Source organism: Macaca fascicularis, chromosome 14, assembly GCF_037993035.2.
Source record: "Macaca fascicularis isolate 582-1 chromosome 14, T2T-MFA8v1.1".
NCBI classification, from domain to species: domain Eukaryota; kingdom Metazoa; phylum Chordata; class Mammalia; order Primates; family Cercopithecidae; genus Macaca; species Macaca fascicularis.
In genome coordinates, this window is record NC_088388.1 from 123,570,259 (window position 1) to 123,590,619 (window position 20,361).

The following is a 20,361-nucleotide window of genomic DNA, read 5'->3' on the forward strand; positions in this document are numbered from 1 at the left end:
TCATTTTTATTATAGAGAAGATAAGCACAAATGAAAAAGATAACCAAAATTTTAGAGATACTTCTCATGAACATTTTGCTGTATAGATTTTCAGACTTTTAGAGTCACAAAACAAATAACTTTTAAAATAATAATAGCTTTATTGATATAAACAATTTATTCTTGTTATTCATAGTAGTTGTGTTATATAAAGTTGTTACAAACACTGAATCAGGAAATACTGAATTTTTGCTCCTAGGGGAGATAACTGGGTTAGATTCCTGCAAGCCTCTGGTCATACAATTTTTGTTAGCTAATCACTACATAACCTTATTTTATATATATTTCTCTTTAAAACACCTTATTTAATATACATGGTTGATCTGTTAACATGAACTCACAGCCAACAGCACTGTAACTCATGCTGGAATGAAGCTTATGTAACACGCATATTTTTTCCATAAGATACACCACTGCCTTTTTGTGCTTAGTAATAATAGATAGTACTTCAGCTATGCATGGGGGCCATTTTAACAGTGAAATCACCAACATAGAACACAAACATGCAAACACGTGGCACCAAATAGACTGCAAAAAGGACACTTGTTTACAGCATGACAGCTGAAACAAAAAGGCAGAGTATCACCTTGGTCAGCCTCAGTTGGCAACATGCATGTTGGGTGACTCACATTTTTCACAACTCTGTGCATGTCTGCAAAGGCCTGCAAAAACACCTTGAGTACTGGGATTACACACAAATTTTAGTGAATAGGCAAATCTGCAAATATATAATATGCAAATAATGAATGATTGTAATTCACATACCATACAATTGACCTATTTAAAGTATACAGTGTTTTTAGTATTTATAGGGTTGTGCAAAAATCACAGGTTGTGTTTGTGGCATTAACCACAATCAGTCTCAGAACATTTTCATCACCCCCTAAAAGTCCTGTACCACTCCCCTTTTCCCTTTAGCCCCACCTCCAGTCCTAGGCAACCACTAAGCTATTTTCTGTCTTTACAGATTTGCCTGTTCTGGATAGTCTGTGCAAAGGAGACCATGAAAGATATGACCTTTTGTGACTGGCTTCTTTCACTTAGCAGATGTTTTCAAAATCCACTGATGTAGCATATAGCAGTACTTCGTTCCTATTCACTGCTGAGAAATATTCTATTTTGTGCATATAGCACATTTTATTCATCAAATGATGGAAGTTTGGCTTATTTCTTGGCTGTTAGGAATAATACTGCTGTGAACATTTGTGTACAATTTTTTTTTGTGGGCATATTTTTCACTTCTCTTGGGCGTATACCTCATAGTGGAGTTGGTGGAATGTATGATAACTGTGCTTGACCTTCTGAGGACCTGCCAAACTGATTTTTCCAAAGTGGCTGCACCATTTTTCACTCCCACCAGCAGTATGCGAGGGCTCAAATTTCTTTACATCCTCATCAACACTTGGTATTATCTGTATTTTTAATTATTGCCATCCAAGTGGGTGTGAAGTAGCACCTCACTATACTTTTGATTTGTATTTTCCTGATAGCTAATGATGTTGAACACCTTTTCATGTGCTTACTGACCATTTGTATATCTTGCTTGGAGAACTGTTAGATGCTTTGCCCATTTTGTAATTGGGTTATTTGTGTTGTGATTATTGAGTGTGAGAATTCATAATATGTTCCACATACAAGTCCCTTATCAGATACATATGATTTGCAGATGTTCTCCTGTCTGTGTGTTGCCTTTCACTTTCTTGGTGGTTTCCTCTGCAGCACAAAAGTTTTTAGTTTTGACAAAGTCTAATTTGTCCACTTTTTCTTTCATGGTTTGTGCTTTTATTGTCATATCTAAGAACTCATTACCTAAGCCAAAATCATGAAGATGTACTCCTATGCATTCTTCTAAGTCTTATAGTATTAGCTGTTATATTTAGGCCTATGATCAATTTTGAGTAAATTTTTGTGTATAGTGTTAGGGAGAGGTCCAACTTCATTCTTTTGCATGTGCATAACCTGTGTCCCAGAATCATCTGTTAAAAAGACGTTTATTTTTCAATTGAATTGTCTTGGCACTCTTATTGAAAATCAATGCATTATAAATGTAAGAGTTTATTTCTGAACTCTCACTTTTATTCTGTTGATCTATAGCATATCTATCCTTGAATTAGTACAGTTTGTCTTGATTATTGTATCTTTGTAGTAAGTTTTGATGTTAGGAAGAGTCCCCTAACTTTGTTCTTTTTCAAGACTGTCTTAGCTATTCTGGGTCCCTTGCATTTTCATAAGAATTTTAGGATCATCTTGTCAATTTCTGCCAAGAATCAACTGACATTTTGATGGAGGTTTATTAAATTTGTTGATCGATTTGGGGAATGCTGCCAATATTAGGTCTTCCAGTCCATAAGCGTGGGATGTCTTTCCATTATATAGGCCATCTTTCATTTTTTTTAAACAATGTTTTGTGTGTTTCAGAGTGTAAAATTCACACTTCCTCTGTTAAATTTCTCAGTGTTTTATTCTTTTTTAAGATATTGTAATTGTAAATTTTTTCTTAATTTACTTTCTAGATTTTTCTTTACAAGTATAGAAATACAATTGATTTTTGTATATTGATCTTGTATCCTGCAACCTTGTTGAAAGATAAATAACTTTTAAACTTTAGAGATTAAATAATTTTTAACTTTTTATTTCTAAAAGTTGGAGATCATCATTTGACCTATATAATGTCCAAGTAGATATACCAAGTTATAAGGCTTTCCCAGTAAACATGGGTGGAAATTAGCCTGTTTCCTCCATGCCATTCCAGTTGTTGATATCATATTTTCTCTCAACTCATGCACACTAAGAGGGTTTTATAAATTCAAAGTGATCATATGTGGAATTGAAATATTAAGGAATCTGGCTATTTATCCTAGATTCTATTCCAAGTACACTCATGACAGTGATTTCAAGTGACCACTTTAAAAGAATTTTCATTCTGAACATTTTAATTTTTTGTTTATTCATATTTTTGACCTGAACCCTTTTCTTCGATTTATTATTTTGTGTTTGGTTAATTCCTTCTGAAATGGCTTCCTTTCATTCTTTTTTGATTTTATTCTTTATATCCCCCTTTTTATTTGTTTATTTATTTTTTGCTTCTTTATCCAATTGAGCCCAAGTTTGCAAAAGAAAAGACTAGATAAAAATATCAAAATGGCTCATGAGGTAGTTTTTGGTAATTTTGTCACTTTGTGTGACTGGACCTTCTAACAGGCTTATGATGGATATCGATCAGGATTGAGCACTGAATTCCAAGCTCCACTCGCATTTCAGTCTGGCGTAGATAAAGAAGAAGATAAGAAAGAGGTATGTAATGATACTGCTTTTGGACACCAATATTTCTACTATGATAGTATTAATATATGAGAAATAGGAAACAATTTGTTGTGTCCTAACACATAAAAGAGCTAATACCACAAATTTCATAAATAAAATAAAAGTTGCTTCACTCGTTATAATGTGTTGAATTTCTTTTCCAAGCTCCTATGAGTTAGGGTACATTGATATGAAACCAATTATTGTATACTAATAAATTTCTCCAGCTAATGTATATTTGCCACTATAACTTATTTAAAGGAAGATAATTACTTTATGGCTTTCTTTTTTTTCTCTCTCTCTTTTCAATCTAAAGTTAGTTTAAACCAATAGTTCTTAAACCTGGCCATGCACCAGAATCAGATGGGAAGTTTTTTTCAAAATACAAATATGCCTAGATCTAAACCAGATACACCAGATCAATATCTGAAAACGGAGGTTTAGGGCATTTTTGTTTTTTAAAAATACCACTGGTGATTCTGATGCATCCTCAGTATTGAGTATAGACCTTCAATAATTTTTAGCAAAAAGCCCTGTACTACTCTGGTATATACATAGACATGCTTTTTGCTCATTGAATAGCTTGTGTATTTAAAAGAGTGTATATAAATCCAGAGGTACGAACAGATCACATACAGTCTAGTAGGACTTGCTTTTATTCTACTCATGTTGTTTATGAGTCTGAGGCTTTATTATACCTCAGCCCTTCTACCCTCCTCTGTGCCATATTAGGCTAGGCTTAGAGTATGCTTTTGTGATACTGTTTTAATTTTGAAAAGTTAAAGTAATTATTGTTCTGTTATAAAATATCTTCTACATTCTTTCTGTGGCCCTGCTTTTATGGTACTTACTACTTGGGAACACAGAATAAATATTTCAGAGTAACACAGAGTAAATACTTTCTCTGGTTTGCCTATTAACATATAATAGCTATGTGCTTGAAAATATAAAATTCTTGTGTATGTGACATCCTGAGTGACCACAGACAGAAGGAAATTAAAGACTGAATCCCATGTAACTTCTATATCATCTATTTTTGTTTGCTCACTGTTTGTTTTTGTCTATGGTATAAGAATATTTTTCTTCCTTGGAAATTCCTCTGAAAGCAGAATCTAAGTAATTTTAACTTCTTTCCTTAGCGTCAAAAGCAGTACCTGAGACATAGACGACTTTTCATGGATATTGAGAGAGAACAAGTAAAAGAACAACAAAGGCAAAAAGAACAAAAGAAGAAAATTGAAAAGTAAGTTATTTGATCTGCCCTGTGAGCCTTAAATTGCCAGTTAAGATGTTTTTGGAAGATGAAGTTTAGAAAAAGGTAATGGTTTTGCCCTCTGATCCATGTTGAAAACAGCTGTTTTTAACGATCTGGGGGAAGTATTGGAAGATGGTGAAGAGCTATGGTTTGGTTTTTTGGTTCGATTTTCTATTAGACTTGATTTTTTAAGGGCAGTTGTAGGCTCACAGCAAAATTGAGCAGAAAGTACAGAGAGTATACCCTCTGCCCCACAAACGCGTAGCCTCTCCTACTGTCACTATCCTGCACCATAGTGTTACAATTTATTAGAACTGATGAACCTACATTAACACATTATTATTACCCAAAGTCCATAGTTTACGTTAGGGTTCACCTTTAGTTTTAGGCATTCTATAGGTTTTGACAAATACATAATGTCATGTGTCTACCATTATGGTATTACAGAGAGTACTTCCACTTCCCTAAAATCCTCTGTGCTTTGCCTATTCCTCCCTCTTTACACCCTATCCTGTGGTAACCACTGAACTCTCTACTGTCTCCGTGGTTTTGCCGTTTCCAGAATGTCATATAGTTGGAATCATACAGTACGTATGTAACCTTTTCAGATTGGCTTTTTATACTTAGAAATATGCATGTGCGTTTCCTCTAGTGCTTTTTTTATGACTTGATAGCTCATTTATTTTTAGTACTGAATAATATCCCATTATCTGAATGTATCACAGTTTAGTTGTTCACCTACTGAAGGACATATTGTTTACTACCAATATTAGCAAATATGAACAAAGCTACTTTAAAATCTATGTACAAGTTTTTGTGGGGGCATACTTTTTAGCTCATTTGAGTAAATAACAAGGAGTATGGTTGCTGAGGGAGTATGATTGCTGGATCATATGGTAAAAATATATTTAGCTTTATAAGACAATACCAAACTATCTTCCAAAGTGGCTATACCCATTTTGCATTCCCACCAGCAAGGAATGAGAGTTCTTGTTGCTCGACATCCTTGCTAGCATTTGATATTGTCAGTATTTTGGATTTTGGCCATTCTAGTAGGTATTTAGTCGTATCTCATTGTTTTAATTTTCACTTCCCTAATGACATATAATATGGAACACCTTTTCACATGCTTATTTGTCATCTGTATATCTTCTTTGATGATGTGTCTGTTCAGATCTTTTTCCAATTTTTTGAGTCATTTGTTTTTCTTATTGTTGAATTTTAAGAGTTCTTTGTATATTTTGAATAACAGTGCTTTATCAGTCTTTCGTAAACATTTTTTCCCCGGTCTGTAGCATGTCTTCTCGTCTGTTGACAGTATCTTTTGCAGAGCAAAATGAAGTCCGCCTTATCAGTTCCTTCTTTCATGGATTGTGCCTTTGGTGTTATATATAAAAAAAAGTCACTGCCATACCCAAAGTCACTTAGATTTTCTCCTGTGTTACCTTCTAGGAGTTTTGTAGCTTTGCATTTTGCATTTTTCTCTGTGATCCATTTTGTTAATTTTTGTGAGAGGTGTAAGATCTGTGTTTAGAGTCATTTTTTTTTGCATGTGGATGTCCAGTTGTTCCAGCAGCATTTGTTGAAAAGACCATCTTTTATCAATCGTATTGCCTTTGCTCTTTTGTTAAAAATCAGTTGATTGCATTTATGTGGTTCTGTTTTTTGGACTCAGTTCTCTGTTCTGTTCCATTGATCTCTTTGTTCTACTCCATCGATCTATTTGTCTTTTGCCGTACCACACTATCTTGATTATTATAGCTTTACTTACATATTTTTATTGATACATAATAATTGTACATATTTATGGGATACATGTAATATTTTGATACCATGCAATGTATATGATCAAATGTGTGATGTGTAATGATCAAATCAGAGTAATTAGGATATCTGTCATCTCAAACACTATGATTTCTTTGTGTTGGAAACATTTCAAATCTTCTAGCTGTTTTGAAATATACAATAAATTATTGTTAACTAGAGTCACCCTACTGTGCTACCAATAAGTAGAATTTATTCTGCCTATCTAACTGTATGTTTATACCCATTAACCATTAACCCATTCTTCATCCCCTCCTCACTTCCCACTCTCTGGTTAACTCTCATTCTACTTTCTACCTCTACGGGATCAGCGTTTTTAGCTCCCACATGTGAGTGAGAACTTGCGATGTTTGCCTTTCTGTGCCTGGCTTGTTTGATTTAACATAATGACTTCCAGTTCCATCTGTGTTGCAGCAAATGACAGGATTTCATTCTTTTTTATGGCCGAATAGTATTCCATCGTGTATATATACCACATTTTCTTTGTGTCCCTCTGTTGAGGACACTTAGGTTGATTCAGTATCTTGACAATTGTGAATGGTGCCGCAGTAAACATGGGGGGAGGTACAGGTAGCCCTTTGATACACTGATTTCTTTTCCTTTGAATAGATACCCAATAGTGGAGTTGCTGGATCATCTGGAAGTTCTGTTTTTAAGTTTTTTTTAAGAAATCTCCATACTGTTTTCCATAGTTTCTGTACTAATTTACATTCCCACCAACAGAGTATAAGAGTTTCCTTTTCTCTATATCCTCACCAGCTTTTGTTACTTTTTGTTGTTTTGATAATTACCATTCTAACTGTGGTGAGATGGTATCTCATTGTGGATAAGATAAGTGGTTGATCCCCAGGCACCCAGATGACAAACATGAGTGCCTGCGTTGGCAGTAGTGGGTGAGGCAGTCCTGTCCTCAGGCCCTTTGGTTCTCTACCTGGGTGCTGGCGTAAGTGGGTGTGGCGTGTAGCTTTATAATAAGTCTTGAAGTCGGGTAATTTCAGTCTTTCAATTTTGTTTTTCTTCTTTAATGTTGTGTTGGCTTTACCTCTCTACATAAACTTTAAATAAGTTTGTCAATATCCTCAAAATAACTTGTTAAGATTTTTACTGAGATTGCAGTTAATGTATATATCAAGTTGGGGAGAACTGACATCTTGACAATATTGAGTCTATCCATGACCATAGATTATCTCGCCATTTTATTTAGTTGTCCTTTGATTTCTTTCTTCAGTGTTTTGTTGTTTTTGCTCCTATAGATCTTACATATATTTTGTTAGACTTATTCCTAGGTCTTCCATTTTGGAAATCATATAAATGGTATTGTGCTTTTAGTTTTAAACTCTACCTGTTCATTGCTGGTATATAGGAAAGTTCATTGCTGGTATATTTATATGGTATTACGCTTTTAATTTTAAACTCCACCTGTTCATTGCTGGTATATAGGAAAGTGATTGACTTTTGTATGTTAAACTTGTATCCTTCAACCCTGCTGTAATCACTTAGTAGTTCCAGTAGCTTGTTCAGTGACTTTTTTGTTATTATATGATCATATCACCTGTGAACAAAGATAGTTTTATTTCTTCTTCCCTGATCTGTATGCCTTTCATTTCCTTTCGTTGCCTTATTTCATTAGCACGGACTTTCAGTATGATGTTAATGAGAGGGTACATCTTTGCCTTGTTTCTTATCCTAGTGGGTAAACTTACAATTTATTACCATCAAGTATGATGTTAGCTGTAAATTTTTTGTAGATGTGCTTTATCAAGTTGAAGAAGTTCTTCTCTATCAGTTGCATTTCTTTTCTTTCTTTTCTTTTCTTTCTTTTTTTTTTTTTTTGAGATGGAGTCTCTCTCTGTTGCCAAACTGGAGTGCAGTGGCGCAATCTCAGCTCACTGCAACCTCTGCCTCCCTGGTTCAAGCGATTCTCCTGCCTCAGCCTCTTGAGTAGCTAGGACTACAGGCTATGGGTTTTTACTGTGTTCCTTAGAGCTCAACCCCATTGTCTTGACAAACTTCATTGTGCCTACTGACTTATAAACAATGCATAAAAAGTTATAATGGGCCAGGCACGGTGGCTCACGTCTGTAATCCTAGCACTTTGGGAGGCTGAGGTGGGCAGATCACCTGAGGTCAGGAGTTTGAGACCAGCCTGGCCAACATGGAGAAACCCCATCTCTACTAAAAATATAAAATTAGCTGGGTGTGGTGGCTCATGATTGTAATCCCAGCTACTTGGGAGGCTGAGGCAGGGGAATTGCTTGAACCCAGGAGGCAGAGATTGCAGTGAGCGGAGATTACGCCATTACACTCCAGCCTGGGCAACAAGAGCGAAACTCCGTCTCAAAAAAAAAAAAAAAGTTATAATGAAATCTAATATGAGGATTTACTTCATCAGATGTTATTGACATACTATGCATAACGCACTAAACAAAGTGCTAATATGTGTAATAGTTTGAAATTTGTGAAGTGCTATAAAGTATAAGGCAATAACACTTTTATTTTGAAATACTGTATATAATACTATAACAAAATCACTATAGGTTACTGTAAAGTGCTAGAAATGTGTTCAAATAGCATGATGAATAGTTTTTGGGGTCTTTTTGGTTTTGTTTTTTATAATTTCAACTTCTAGTTTAGATTCAGGGGGTACAGGTGCTGGTTTGTTATATGGGTATATTGCATGATGCTGAAGTTTCTGGTACAAATGATTCTGTCACTCAGATAGTGAGTATAGTACCCAATAGGTAATTTTCAGCCCTTGCTTCTCCCCTCTCCCTCCCTCTAGTAGTCTTCAGTGTTTATTGTTTTCATTTTTGTGTCTATGTGTACCCAAAGTTTAGCTTCCACTTATAAGTAAGAACATGCAGTATTTGGTTTTCTGTTTCTGTGTTAATTTGCTTAGGATAATGGCCTCCAGCTACATCCATGTTGCTGTAAAGGACATGATTTAATTCGTTTATATGGTTGCATAGTATTCCATGGTGTATACATACCACATTTTCTTTATCCAGTTCACCATTGATGGGCACCTAGGTTGATTCTGTGTCTTTGCTGTTGTGAATAGTGGTGCGATGAACATATGAATGCATGTGTCTTTTTGGTAGAAGGATTCATTGTACCAAATAATAGGATTGCTGGGTCAAATGGTAGTTCTAAGTTCTTTGAAAAGTCTCCAAACTGCTTTCCACAGTGGCTGAACTAATTTACATTTCCACCAACAATGAATAAGCATTCCCTTTTCTGTGCAGCCTTGCAATTATCTGTTATTTTTAGACTTTTTAGTAATACCTGTTTTGACTGGTGTTAGATGGTATCTCATTTTGGTTTTGATTTGCATTTCTCTGATGATTAGTGATGTGGAACATTTTTTCTTCTTTATTGGCCACTTGTATGTCTTCTTTTGAGAAGTATTTGTTCATGTCTTTTGCCCACTTTTTAAATGGGGTTGTTTTTTGGTTTGCTTGGTGTTTTTTTTTTTTTTTTTTTGAGATGGAGTCTCACTCTGTCCAGCAGCACATTCTCAGCTCACTGCAGCGTCTGCCTTTCGGGTTCAAGTGATTCTCGTGCCTGTCTCTCGAGTAGCTGGGACTACAGGCATGTGCCACCGCGCCTGGCTAATTTTTGTATTTTTAGTAGAGACAGGGTTTTGCCATGTGGGCCAGGCTGGTCTTGAACTCCTGACCTCAGGTGATCCACTCGCCTTAGCCTCCTAAATTGGGGGAATTACAGGTGTGAGCCACCACGCCTGGCCAAATTGTTAAATTCCTTACAGATACTGGATATCAGACCTTTGTCGGGTACATAGTTTGTAAATATCTTCTACCATTCTGTAGGTTGTCTGTTTATGCCCTTGATAGTTTCTCTTGCTGTGAGGAAGCTCTTTAGTTTGAGTCCAATTTGTCAGTTTTTGCTTTTGTTGCAGTTGCTTTTGAGGATTTAGTCATAAAGTTTTTGCCAAAGCTGATGTCCAGAATGGTACTTCCTGGGTTTTCTTCTAGGATTTTTATAGTTTGAGGTCTTACATTTAAATATTTAATCCATCTTGAGTTAATGTTTGTGTATAGTAAAGGTAGGAGTCCAGTTTCATTCTTCTGCATTTGCCTAGCCAGTTACCCCAGCAACATTTATTTAATAAAGAGTCCTTTCCCTAATAGGTCGTCATTGGACCTAAAAGTTTCCTAGTTCCTTTTCAATGCTATTTCATCTCAGTGAAAAAAAAAAACAAAAAACCTTTTAATTAGTAATCCATTTCTTCTTTTGTATTACTAATAAGTTTTCCTTCATCTTAATGGGCAGCTGTTTCTGTAATAGAAGTATTCTTTATTTAGAACAATTCATTTAAAAAAACAGTGACTGCTGGTATAGTAGCCATGTCAAAGGAAATATTTATTGTGTTATTTTAAGTGCTTTCACATGTATTTTCATTTATGTATAGTTTATTCATGGAATAATTGATTTAAACCTGCCTCTAATATTTGCGGTACTGGGCTCACGTTACAAATACAAGTTTATGTACCTTACATCTAAGTATTTAAATGTTATAAGCTGAGCTAAAAAAAACTGTTAAATGACAGATATTCTATTGTCCTACCTTGACAAATATGATTTCATAGTGACTAGAAGGTCAGACTCAAATTTGTAATTCTTGAACTCCCCTGAGTTACTTGAAGTAACATGAGTGGCAGTTTGGGGAGAGTCAGCCTCCAGTCCACCTGCTTTCTATTCTTACTCATGCCTCTATTTTGTACTCAAAGAATTTTGGATACATGCTATGGTTCAACTCAGCCCAGATTTCCAAGTTCTAAGTATATGCCTTGTAAGTAGTCACCCCTTAATGTCCCATTGAGCCTAGATGCACACGAGAGTTGCAGTCTGCTCTGAGGAAGACAAAGGTGGGGAACAGAACTGTGTATACCCTAAAAATGGCCTTGGAAAGTTTGAGTAAAGAATTCCAGGGGCCTGGGTACTTGGAGCAGAGTATAGATGGGCAGTCATAGGCTTCAGGTGCATACCTTCCCCTAGTCGCTTAGTCTCTGAGGACTATGGGAAGAGATATGGTCAGAGACAGGCCAAAGTGGGACTATTAAAAATGTGGGTCTCGTGATAAGCTCTCCCCTCTTACCCAGGTCTAAGAGGGATTCTGCATTTATTCAGAAAACATTTATTTTTTATCTTCCATATCATAGGCACTGTCCTAGACTCAGATGATACAAAGATAAAGAAAATTCATTCCTTTTCTTGAAGAACTCATAATCTTAAGTTGGGGAGGGAGGATGAGAAACAAATTATTCAAATTAGTAATATAATTAGTGCAGTTGCAGAGATAGGTACAGAGTCCATGTGAGCACAGAAGAAGGGGTTAATGATTTTATCTGGAGAGTTAGAGAAAATATTATACTTCAGTTGGGTGTGGGTGGATAAATACGTGTTTTGCAGGGAAGGGGATAAGGATGGTGAATTAGGAAAACATACATAAACAGAGTCAAGGTGAGAGGAAATAATAGTAGTATTCATGCAGAATTTTGTAATTGACAAGGAGTATCATATATTATCTTGTTTAGTACTTTTCAACAACAAAGCAAACATTTATTGAAAACTTACAACATGCCAGGGACTGTCCTATATGCTAAGAATATAAAACTAGAATATATGACAGGATAGTACATATTTACAAATGGACTTAAGTTTGAATGTATCCCATATGAACTTCGTAAACTTAAGCAAGTAACTTCATCTCTGAGCGTCAATATCCTTAATTATATAATGGAGATTATAATATTGATATTCTAGTTTGTTGATAGCATTAAATGGAGAAATGTATGTAAAGTACTTAACATTGTATCTGACATTTAATAAGATCTCAATAAAAAGTACCTGTTACTACCATGATGATGTAGTGGTGGTAGTAGTGATGATGATGAAGATTAATAGGATGAGCACCAAGAGAGGACAGATAGTAGGAGAAAAAGAGATAATAATTATAATGCTTAAAGTGAGGCAGGGATAGTCTAGGGAGGTCAAGAAATGCTTTATAGATGAGTTAATACTTAAGCTACATCTTAAGGATGTAGGATCTTAAGGATCCTTAAGGATCTTAAAGGATCTTAAAGGATGAATTGAAGTTTGTCAGATGGTCAAGGAGCTTCGTATGAAGCATAAGGTATGTCTGGGAAATAAAAATTTGGGGTGGCTAAACCCCAAGTGAAGTGAAGTGGCAGAGAATCTATAACGAAGTTGTTGAAAGATTTTAAGGCAAAAGTCCTATAATCTGACTAGAATCTTAGAAAGATCAGTCTGGCAGCTGCATATAGAATAATCTAAAAAAGAAAACTAAGGCAGAGTCCAGTTAAGAAGTTATTGTAGTAGTTGTGGGGGATGATGAGGGCACTGGGAACAGAGAGTGACATATTTAATAATATTTAAGAAGTAGAATCCATAGATTTTTGATAACCAAATTCTTAGTCTTGATGGCTTTGGTGTTGAGAGAGGGGTCAAGGGTAGTTTCTAACTTTTTTCTTAGATAATTGAATGAACGGTTAGTACCATTAACATAAATAGGGAATGTTCAAAGAACAGGTTTTTCGGGAAGCTAGTGAGTTCAGTTTGTGACCATGAGCTTAAGGAGCATGTGAAATATTAAGGGAGGTCTGATTTATATGCATGTGAAAATAACTAAAGTTCTGGGAACAATAGGAACTAAATATTTCTTAAGGAGTTTTCAAAATATGTTTCAGCATGACATTGGATAAGGTACAGGGCTGTTGCTGGATGACAGAAACAAGCAGAGATTTTGGTGGTCTTAAGGAGCTGCAGTAACAAAATTGGAGACTCGAGGGTCTCAAACATTTTATCAGTTTTCTCCCCAAGACATTTGTCAAAGTCTAAGAAAACATGAAGGCTAAATGGAAAATATGTGGAAAACAGACTAAGAATCTATTAGTCTGTGATGACAAGGAGATGTAGAGTTCAGGACCCACTGGGTTAGGGGAGGGGAGAAAGGGCTCAATGTACATACCAGGCTTTCAGGTGAGCTAGGGAGAGCATACACTAAGAACATAGTCTAGCTGGCAATAGAATAAATTGTACCTAAATTACAAAGCAGCCTTGATTCTGCTGATGTCTGGACTAGATTAAGATGATGAACTGTGTACTTTGTGCCTAGCTGAGAAAAGTATGAACTTTCTCTGGTTATGGATAATATCATTTAGAGCCTCTAAAAAATTAAAACAATATTCAGTGTTCAATCAAAAGTTTCTAAGTACATACTTGGAACTAGATGTCCAAAAGCCAAGAGAAAGAAAAGACAACAGAAGCAGACTCCAGTGACACAAGATACTAGTATTAGTAGACTTTAAAATAATTGATGAATGTGCTCAGGTAACTAGAGGAAGAGGTGGAGAAAATTGATGAAAATATGGAGAATTTCACCAAAGAACTGGAATCTATAAAATAGAATCAAATACAAAAATATAATCTTTTTTTTTTTTTTTTTTTTTTTTTTTGAGACGGAGTCTTGCTCTGTCGCCCAGGCTGGAGTGCAGTGGCCGGATCTCAGCTCACTGCAAGCTCCGCCTCCCGGGTTCACGCCATTCTCCTGCCTCAGCCTCCCGAGTAGCTGGGACTACAGGCGCCCGCCACCTCGCCCGGCTAGTTTTTCGTATTTTTAGTAGAGACGGGGTTTCACCATGTTAGCCAGGATGGTCTCAATCTCCTGACCTCGTGATCCACCCGTCTCGGCCTCCCAAAGTGCTGGGTCCAGCCAAAAATGCGCTGCGCCCAGCCAAAAATATAATCTTAAAATAAGAACTCACTATATACACAATGAGGTACCACTTCAGACTCACTAGATTAGCTTAGGGAGGGAAAGGCAACAAACTTAACAGTACCCGATAGTGGCAAGGATGAAGAACAGCTGTAACTCATGTATTAGTATCATATGTAGAAAAGAGCATAACCACTTTGGAAAACTGTTTAATATCTTATACAGTTAAATATAGACCTACTATATGACCCAACCAATTTGTGCCTAGAAATTTAAGAAAAGTGGAAACATTTGTAAAAACACTGAATCGTGACAGAATGTATTCCTATCAAGTGCCCATGGAACATTTTCCAAAGTTGATCTTACTTTGGGTTATTTTTCAGTCTGTTCTGTAACTTTAGTGATATTACACTAGAAATCAATAAGTAGTGTATTTCTAAAGGATCATGGATCAAAGAAAAAGTTATAATGGCAATTAGGAAATACTTTTGAGAAAATAATAATGAAGATAAATCATATTAAAACTTTTTAGATGTCGCTGAAGCAGTCCTTAAAGGGAATGTCAGAGCCTTGATTACAATTAATATAAAATAAAAAAGGCTACAAGTCAATGTTTTAACCTTCCATCTTAAGCTTGGGAAAAACTGCCAATTACATCAGAAAAAAAGAAGCCATAGGAATAAGTGCAGAAATCAGTGAAATTTAAAACAAATCCATAACAGAGGAAATCAAAGACAAAAGTTGGTTCTTTTAAAGATTTTGTTTTGCCAAGGATATATCACTTTTACTAATCAGTAAAAAGAAAAAACACAATTTACCAGTATTAGGAATAGAAAAGGAGCCATTACTACAGAGCCTACAGACATTAAATCACAATAAGAGAACATTATAAACAACTTTACATTTTAAAAATTTGAAAATTTTAATAAAATAAACTCCTATGGAGATAAAACAGCTAAAATGGACACAAGAAGAAATTGAATATTTGAGTAATCCCATATCACTGAAAGGAATAAAATCAGTTATTAAAAATCCTGAAAGAAAAATCCAGGTTCAGATTCAAGCTCATATATCTTCACTGGGGAATTCTTTTTAAATATATAAGGGAAAAAATAACAAAGTTTTACATAAATTCTTCCAGAGAATGGAAAGTAGAATATTTCTCAAATAATTATAGAGACCAGCATAACCTTAATACCAACGTGACAGGGACATTACAAGAAAGCAGCATTACAGACTAATTTTTCTTGTGAGCATAAATGAAAAAAGCCTCAAGTGAAATATTGGCAGTGATCTTTGAGGGGCACTGCTGCAGGCCCCTGTACTTGCAGCTTTTGCCTGAGCCTCCGCCTCTAGCCCCAGGGCAGCTTCTTAACCGCCCCTGAACTTCTCCCAAGCTGTGGACCAGATGGAAACAAAGCTTTTTGCAACAACAACAATCATACAGTGAATAACATACTGAAATAAAATATTTGAAGATGTTAAAGAATTGTCTGTGGATGATAAATCATTTTTTCCTATCTTTCCTGTATTTCTTAATTTCTCAAATATTTTATCACTAGTTTGTTTGACATTGGAAGACTAAGCAGTATCTGCATGATTGAGGGCCTCTTGCCGCTGAATATCCTGTTTATTGTGTATAAGAGGGTACAAGGACTCCTGAAATATTAATGTGGCATCCCACTAGTGAAAACAGATTTCCTGTGAGGTGTTTAGTATTCCCTTTGTGTATGTTTTTTTCCTCACATGCTTTTTTCCCCCTTGAAATATAATACCGTTGTTCTAAAAGCAACCTGACAAAAACTGTTGCAATACTAATGTAAATGACGAGTTAATAGGTGCAGCACACAAACATAGCACATGTATACATATGTAACAAACCTGCACGTTGTACACATGTACCCTAGAACTTAAAAAAATAAGTAAATAAAATATAAAAATAAACTGAGGTCATAGAAAGATTTGCGTATGCAAACTAGTTTGAATTAGACAGAAGACATTGTAATTGTACTTTATATAAAGAATAAATGGCCAATGCAAAAAGACAGTGGGAGAACTGCAAACCCACTGACCATGCTATTCATGTTATTTAATTAAAATGTCCATTAATAACTTCAGATATGGCATGAAAACAAACAAAATCCATGCTGTAGGGCGCGCCCAAGATGGCCGCATAGGAACAGCTCCAGCCTCCAGCTCCCAGCGTGAGCAACACAGAAGACGGGTGATTTTTGCATTTTCAACTGAGGTACTGGGTTAATCTCACTGGGGCGTATCGGACAGTTGGAGCTGGTCCGCGGGTGCAGCCCGACCAGCAAGAGCTGAAGCAGGGTGAGGCATCGCCTCACCTGCGATGCGCAAGGGGGAAGGAAATTCCTTTTCCTAACCAAAGGAAATTGAGACACACAACACCTGGAAAATCGGGTAACTCCCACCCTGATACTGCGCTTTACCAAGGGTCTTAGCAAATGGCACACCAGGAGGTTATATCCCACACCTGGCCCAGAGGGTCCCCCGCCCATTGCTAGCACAGCAGTCTGAGATCTAACTGCAAGGTGGCAGCGAGGCTGGGGGAGGGGTGCCCACCATTGCTGAGGCTTAAGTAGGTAAACAAAGCTGCCGGGAAGCTCGAATTGGGTGGAGCCCACCACAGCTCAAGGAGGCTGGCCTGCCTCTGTAGACTCCTCCTCTGGGGACAGGGCATAGCTAAACAAAAAGCAGCAGAAACCTCGGCAGAGGTAAATGCCCCTGTCTGGCAGCTTTGAAGAGAGCAGTGGATCTCCCAGCACGGAGGTGGAGATCTGAGAATGGATAGACTGCCTGCTTGTCCCTGACCCCCGAGTAGCCTAACTGGGAGATATCCCCTACTAGATGCAGACTGACACCTCGCACCTCACATAGTGGGGTACACCCCTGAGACGAAGCTTCCAGAGCAAGAATCAGACAGCAACACTCGCTGTTCAGCAATATTCTATCTTCTGCAGCCTCTGCTGCTGATATCCAGGCAAACAGGGTCTGGAGTGGACCTCAAGAAAACTCCAACAGACCTACAGCTGAAGGTCCTGACTGTTAGAAGGAAAACTAACAAACAGAAAGGACACCCACACCAAAACCCCATCAGTATGTTACCATCATCAAAGACCAAAGGCAGATAAAACCACAAAGATGGGGAAAAAGCAGTGCAGAAAAGCTGGAAATTTAAAAAAATCAGAGTGCATCTCCCCCTCCAAAGGAATGCAGCTCATCGCCAGCAATGGAACAAAGCTCGATGGAGAATGACTTTGATGAGTTGAGAGAAGAAGGCTTCAGTCGATCAAACTTCTCAGAGCTAAAGGAGGAACTACATAACCAGTGCAAAGAAACTAAAAACCTTGAAAAAAGAATGTATGAATGGATAACTAGAATAATCAATGCAGAGAAGACCTTAAAAGAACTGATAGAGATGAAAACCATGACACGAGAACTACGTGACAAATGCACAAACTTCAGTAATCGACTCGATCAACTGGAAGAAAGAGTATCAGCTATTGAAGATCAAATGAATGAAATGAAGCAAGAAGAGAAGTGTAGAGAAAAGAGAGTAAAAAGAAATGAACAAAGCCTCCAAGAAATATGGGATTATGTGAAAAGACAAAATCTGCGTCTGATTGGTGTGCCTGAAAGAGACAAGGAAAATGGAACCAAGTTGGAAAACACTCTGCAAGATATCATCCAGGAGAACTTCCCTAACCTAGTAAGACAGGCCAACATTCAAATTCAGGAAATACAGAGAACACCACAAAGATACTCCTTGAGAAGAGCAACTCCAAGACACATAATTGTCAGATTCACCAAAGTTGAAATGAAGGAAAAAATGTTAAGGGCAGCCAGAGAGAAAGGTTGGGTTACACACAAAGGGAAGCCCATCAGACTAACAGCAGATCTCTTGGCAGAAACTCTCCAAGCCCGAAGAGAGTGGGGCCCAATATTCAACATTCTTAAAGAAAAGAATTTTCAACCTAGAATTTCATATCCAGCCAAACTGAGTTTCATAAGTGAAGGAGAAATAAAATCCTTTACAGACAAGCAAATGCTTATTTTGTCACCACCAGGTCTGCTCTACAAGAGATCCTGAAGGAAGCACTAAACATGGAAAGGAACAACAGCCATTGCAAAAACATGTCAAAATGTAAAGTCCATCGATACTAGGAAGAAACTGCATCAACTAGTGAGCAAAATAACCAGCTAATATCATAATGACAGGATGAAGTTCACACATAACAATATTAACCTTAAAGGTAAATGGACTAAATGGTCCAACTAAAAGACACAGACTGGCAAATTGGATAAAGAGTCAAGACCCATCAGTTTGCTGTATTCAGGAGACCCATCTCACATGCAGAGAAACATAGGCTCAAAATAAAGGGGTGGAGGAAGATCTACCAAGCAAATGGAAAACAAAAGAAAGCACGGGTTGCAATCCTAGTCTCTGATAAAACAGACTTTAAACCATCAAAGATCAAAAGAGACAAGGCCATTACATAATGGTAAAGGGATCAATTCATCAGGAAGAGCTAACTGTCCTAAATATATATGCACCCAATACAGGAGCACCCAGATTTATAAAGCAGGTCCTTAGAGACTTACAGAGAGACTTAGACTCCCATACAATAATAATGGGAGAATTTAACACCCCACTGTCAACATTAGACAGATCAACGAGACAGAAAGTTAACAAGGATATCCAGGAATTGAACTCAACTCTGCACCAAGTGGACCTAATAGACATATACAGAACTCTCCACCCCAAATCAACAGAATGTATATTCTTCTCAGCACCACATCGCACTTATTCCAAAATTGACCACATAGTTGGAAGTAAAGCACTCCTCAGCAAATGTAAAAGAACAGAAATTATAACAAACTGTCTCTCAGACCACAGTGCAATCAGACTAGAACTCAGGACTAAGAAACTCACTCAAAACCACTCAGCTACATGGAAACTGAACAACATGCTCCTGAATGACTACCGGGTACATAACGAAATGAAGGCAGAAATAAAGATGTTCTTTGAAACCAATGACAACAAAGATACAACATACCAGAATCTCTGGGACACATTTAAAGCAGTGTGTAGAGGGACATTTATAGCACTAAATGCCCACAAGAGAAAGCTGGAAAGATCTAAAATCTATACCCTAACATCACAATTACAAGAACTAGAGAAGCAAGAGCAAACACATTAAAAAGCTAGCAGAAGGCAAGAAATAACTAAGATCAGAGCAGAACTGAAGGAGATAGAGACACAAAAAACCCTCCAAAAAAATCAGTGAATCCAGGAGCTGGTTTTTTGAAAAGATCAACAAAATTGATAGACCACTAGCAAGACTAATAAAGAAGAAAAGAGAGAAGAATCAGGTAGACGCAATAAAAGATGATAAGGGGGATATCACCACCAACCCCACAGAAATACAAACTACCATCAGAGAATACTATAAACACCTCTACGCAAATAAAGTAGAAAACCTAGAAGAAATGGATAATTTCCTGGACACATACACTCTCCCAAGACTAAACCAGGAAGAAGTTGAATCCCTGAATAGACCAATAACAGGCTCTGAAATTGAGGCAATAATTAATAGCTTACCAACGAAAAAAAGTCCAGGATCAGATGGATTCACAGCTGAATTCTACCAGAGATACAAGGAGGAGTTAGTACCATTCCTTCTGAAACTATTCCAATCAATAGAAAAAGAGGGAATCCTCACTAACTCATTTTACGAGGCCAACATCATCCTGATACCAAAGCCTGACAGAGATACAACATAAAACGAGAATTTTAGACCAATATCCCTGATGAACATCGATGTAAAAATCCTCAATAAAATACTGGCAAACCAAATCCAGCAGCACATCAAAAAGCTTATCCACCATGATCAAGTGGGCTTCATCCCTGGGATGCAAGGCTGGTTGAACATATGCAAATCAATAAATGTAATCCAGCACATAAACAGAACCAAAGATAAAAACCACAGGATTATCTCAGTAGATGCAGAAAAGGCCTTTGACAAAATTCAACAGCCCTTCATGCTAAAAACTCAATAAATTCGGTATTGATGGAACGTATCTCAAAATAATAAGAGCTATTTATGACAAACCCACAACCAATATCATACTGAATGGGCAAAAACTGGAAGCATTC

General features: G+C 36.8%; 1 protein-coding gene across 5 annotated transcripts in view; it reads left to right on the forward strand.

Moving 5' to 3' along the window:
• Window positions 1-20,361, forward strand: part of CCDC15 (coiled-coil domain containing 15) — a 98,775-nt gene that overhangs the window by 48,881 nt on the left and 29,533 nt on the right. For all 5 annotated transcript variants that reach the window (XM_045370802.3, XM_065529181.2, XM_065529180.2 and 2 more), the window contains 2 exons: window positions 3,241-3,333; window positions 4,482-4,585. In XM_045370802.3, the coding sequence (XP_045226737.2) occupies window positions 3,241-3,333; window positions 4,482-4,585 (197 nt within the window). The remainder of the gene's footprint in view (window positions 1-3,240; window positions 3,334-4,481; window positions 4,586-20,361) is intronic.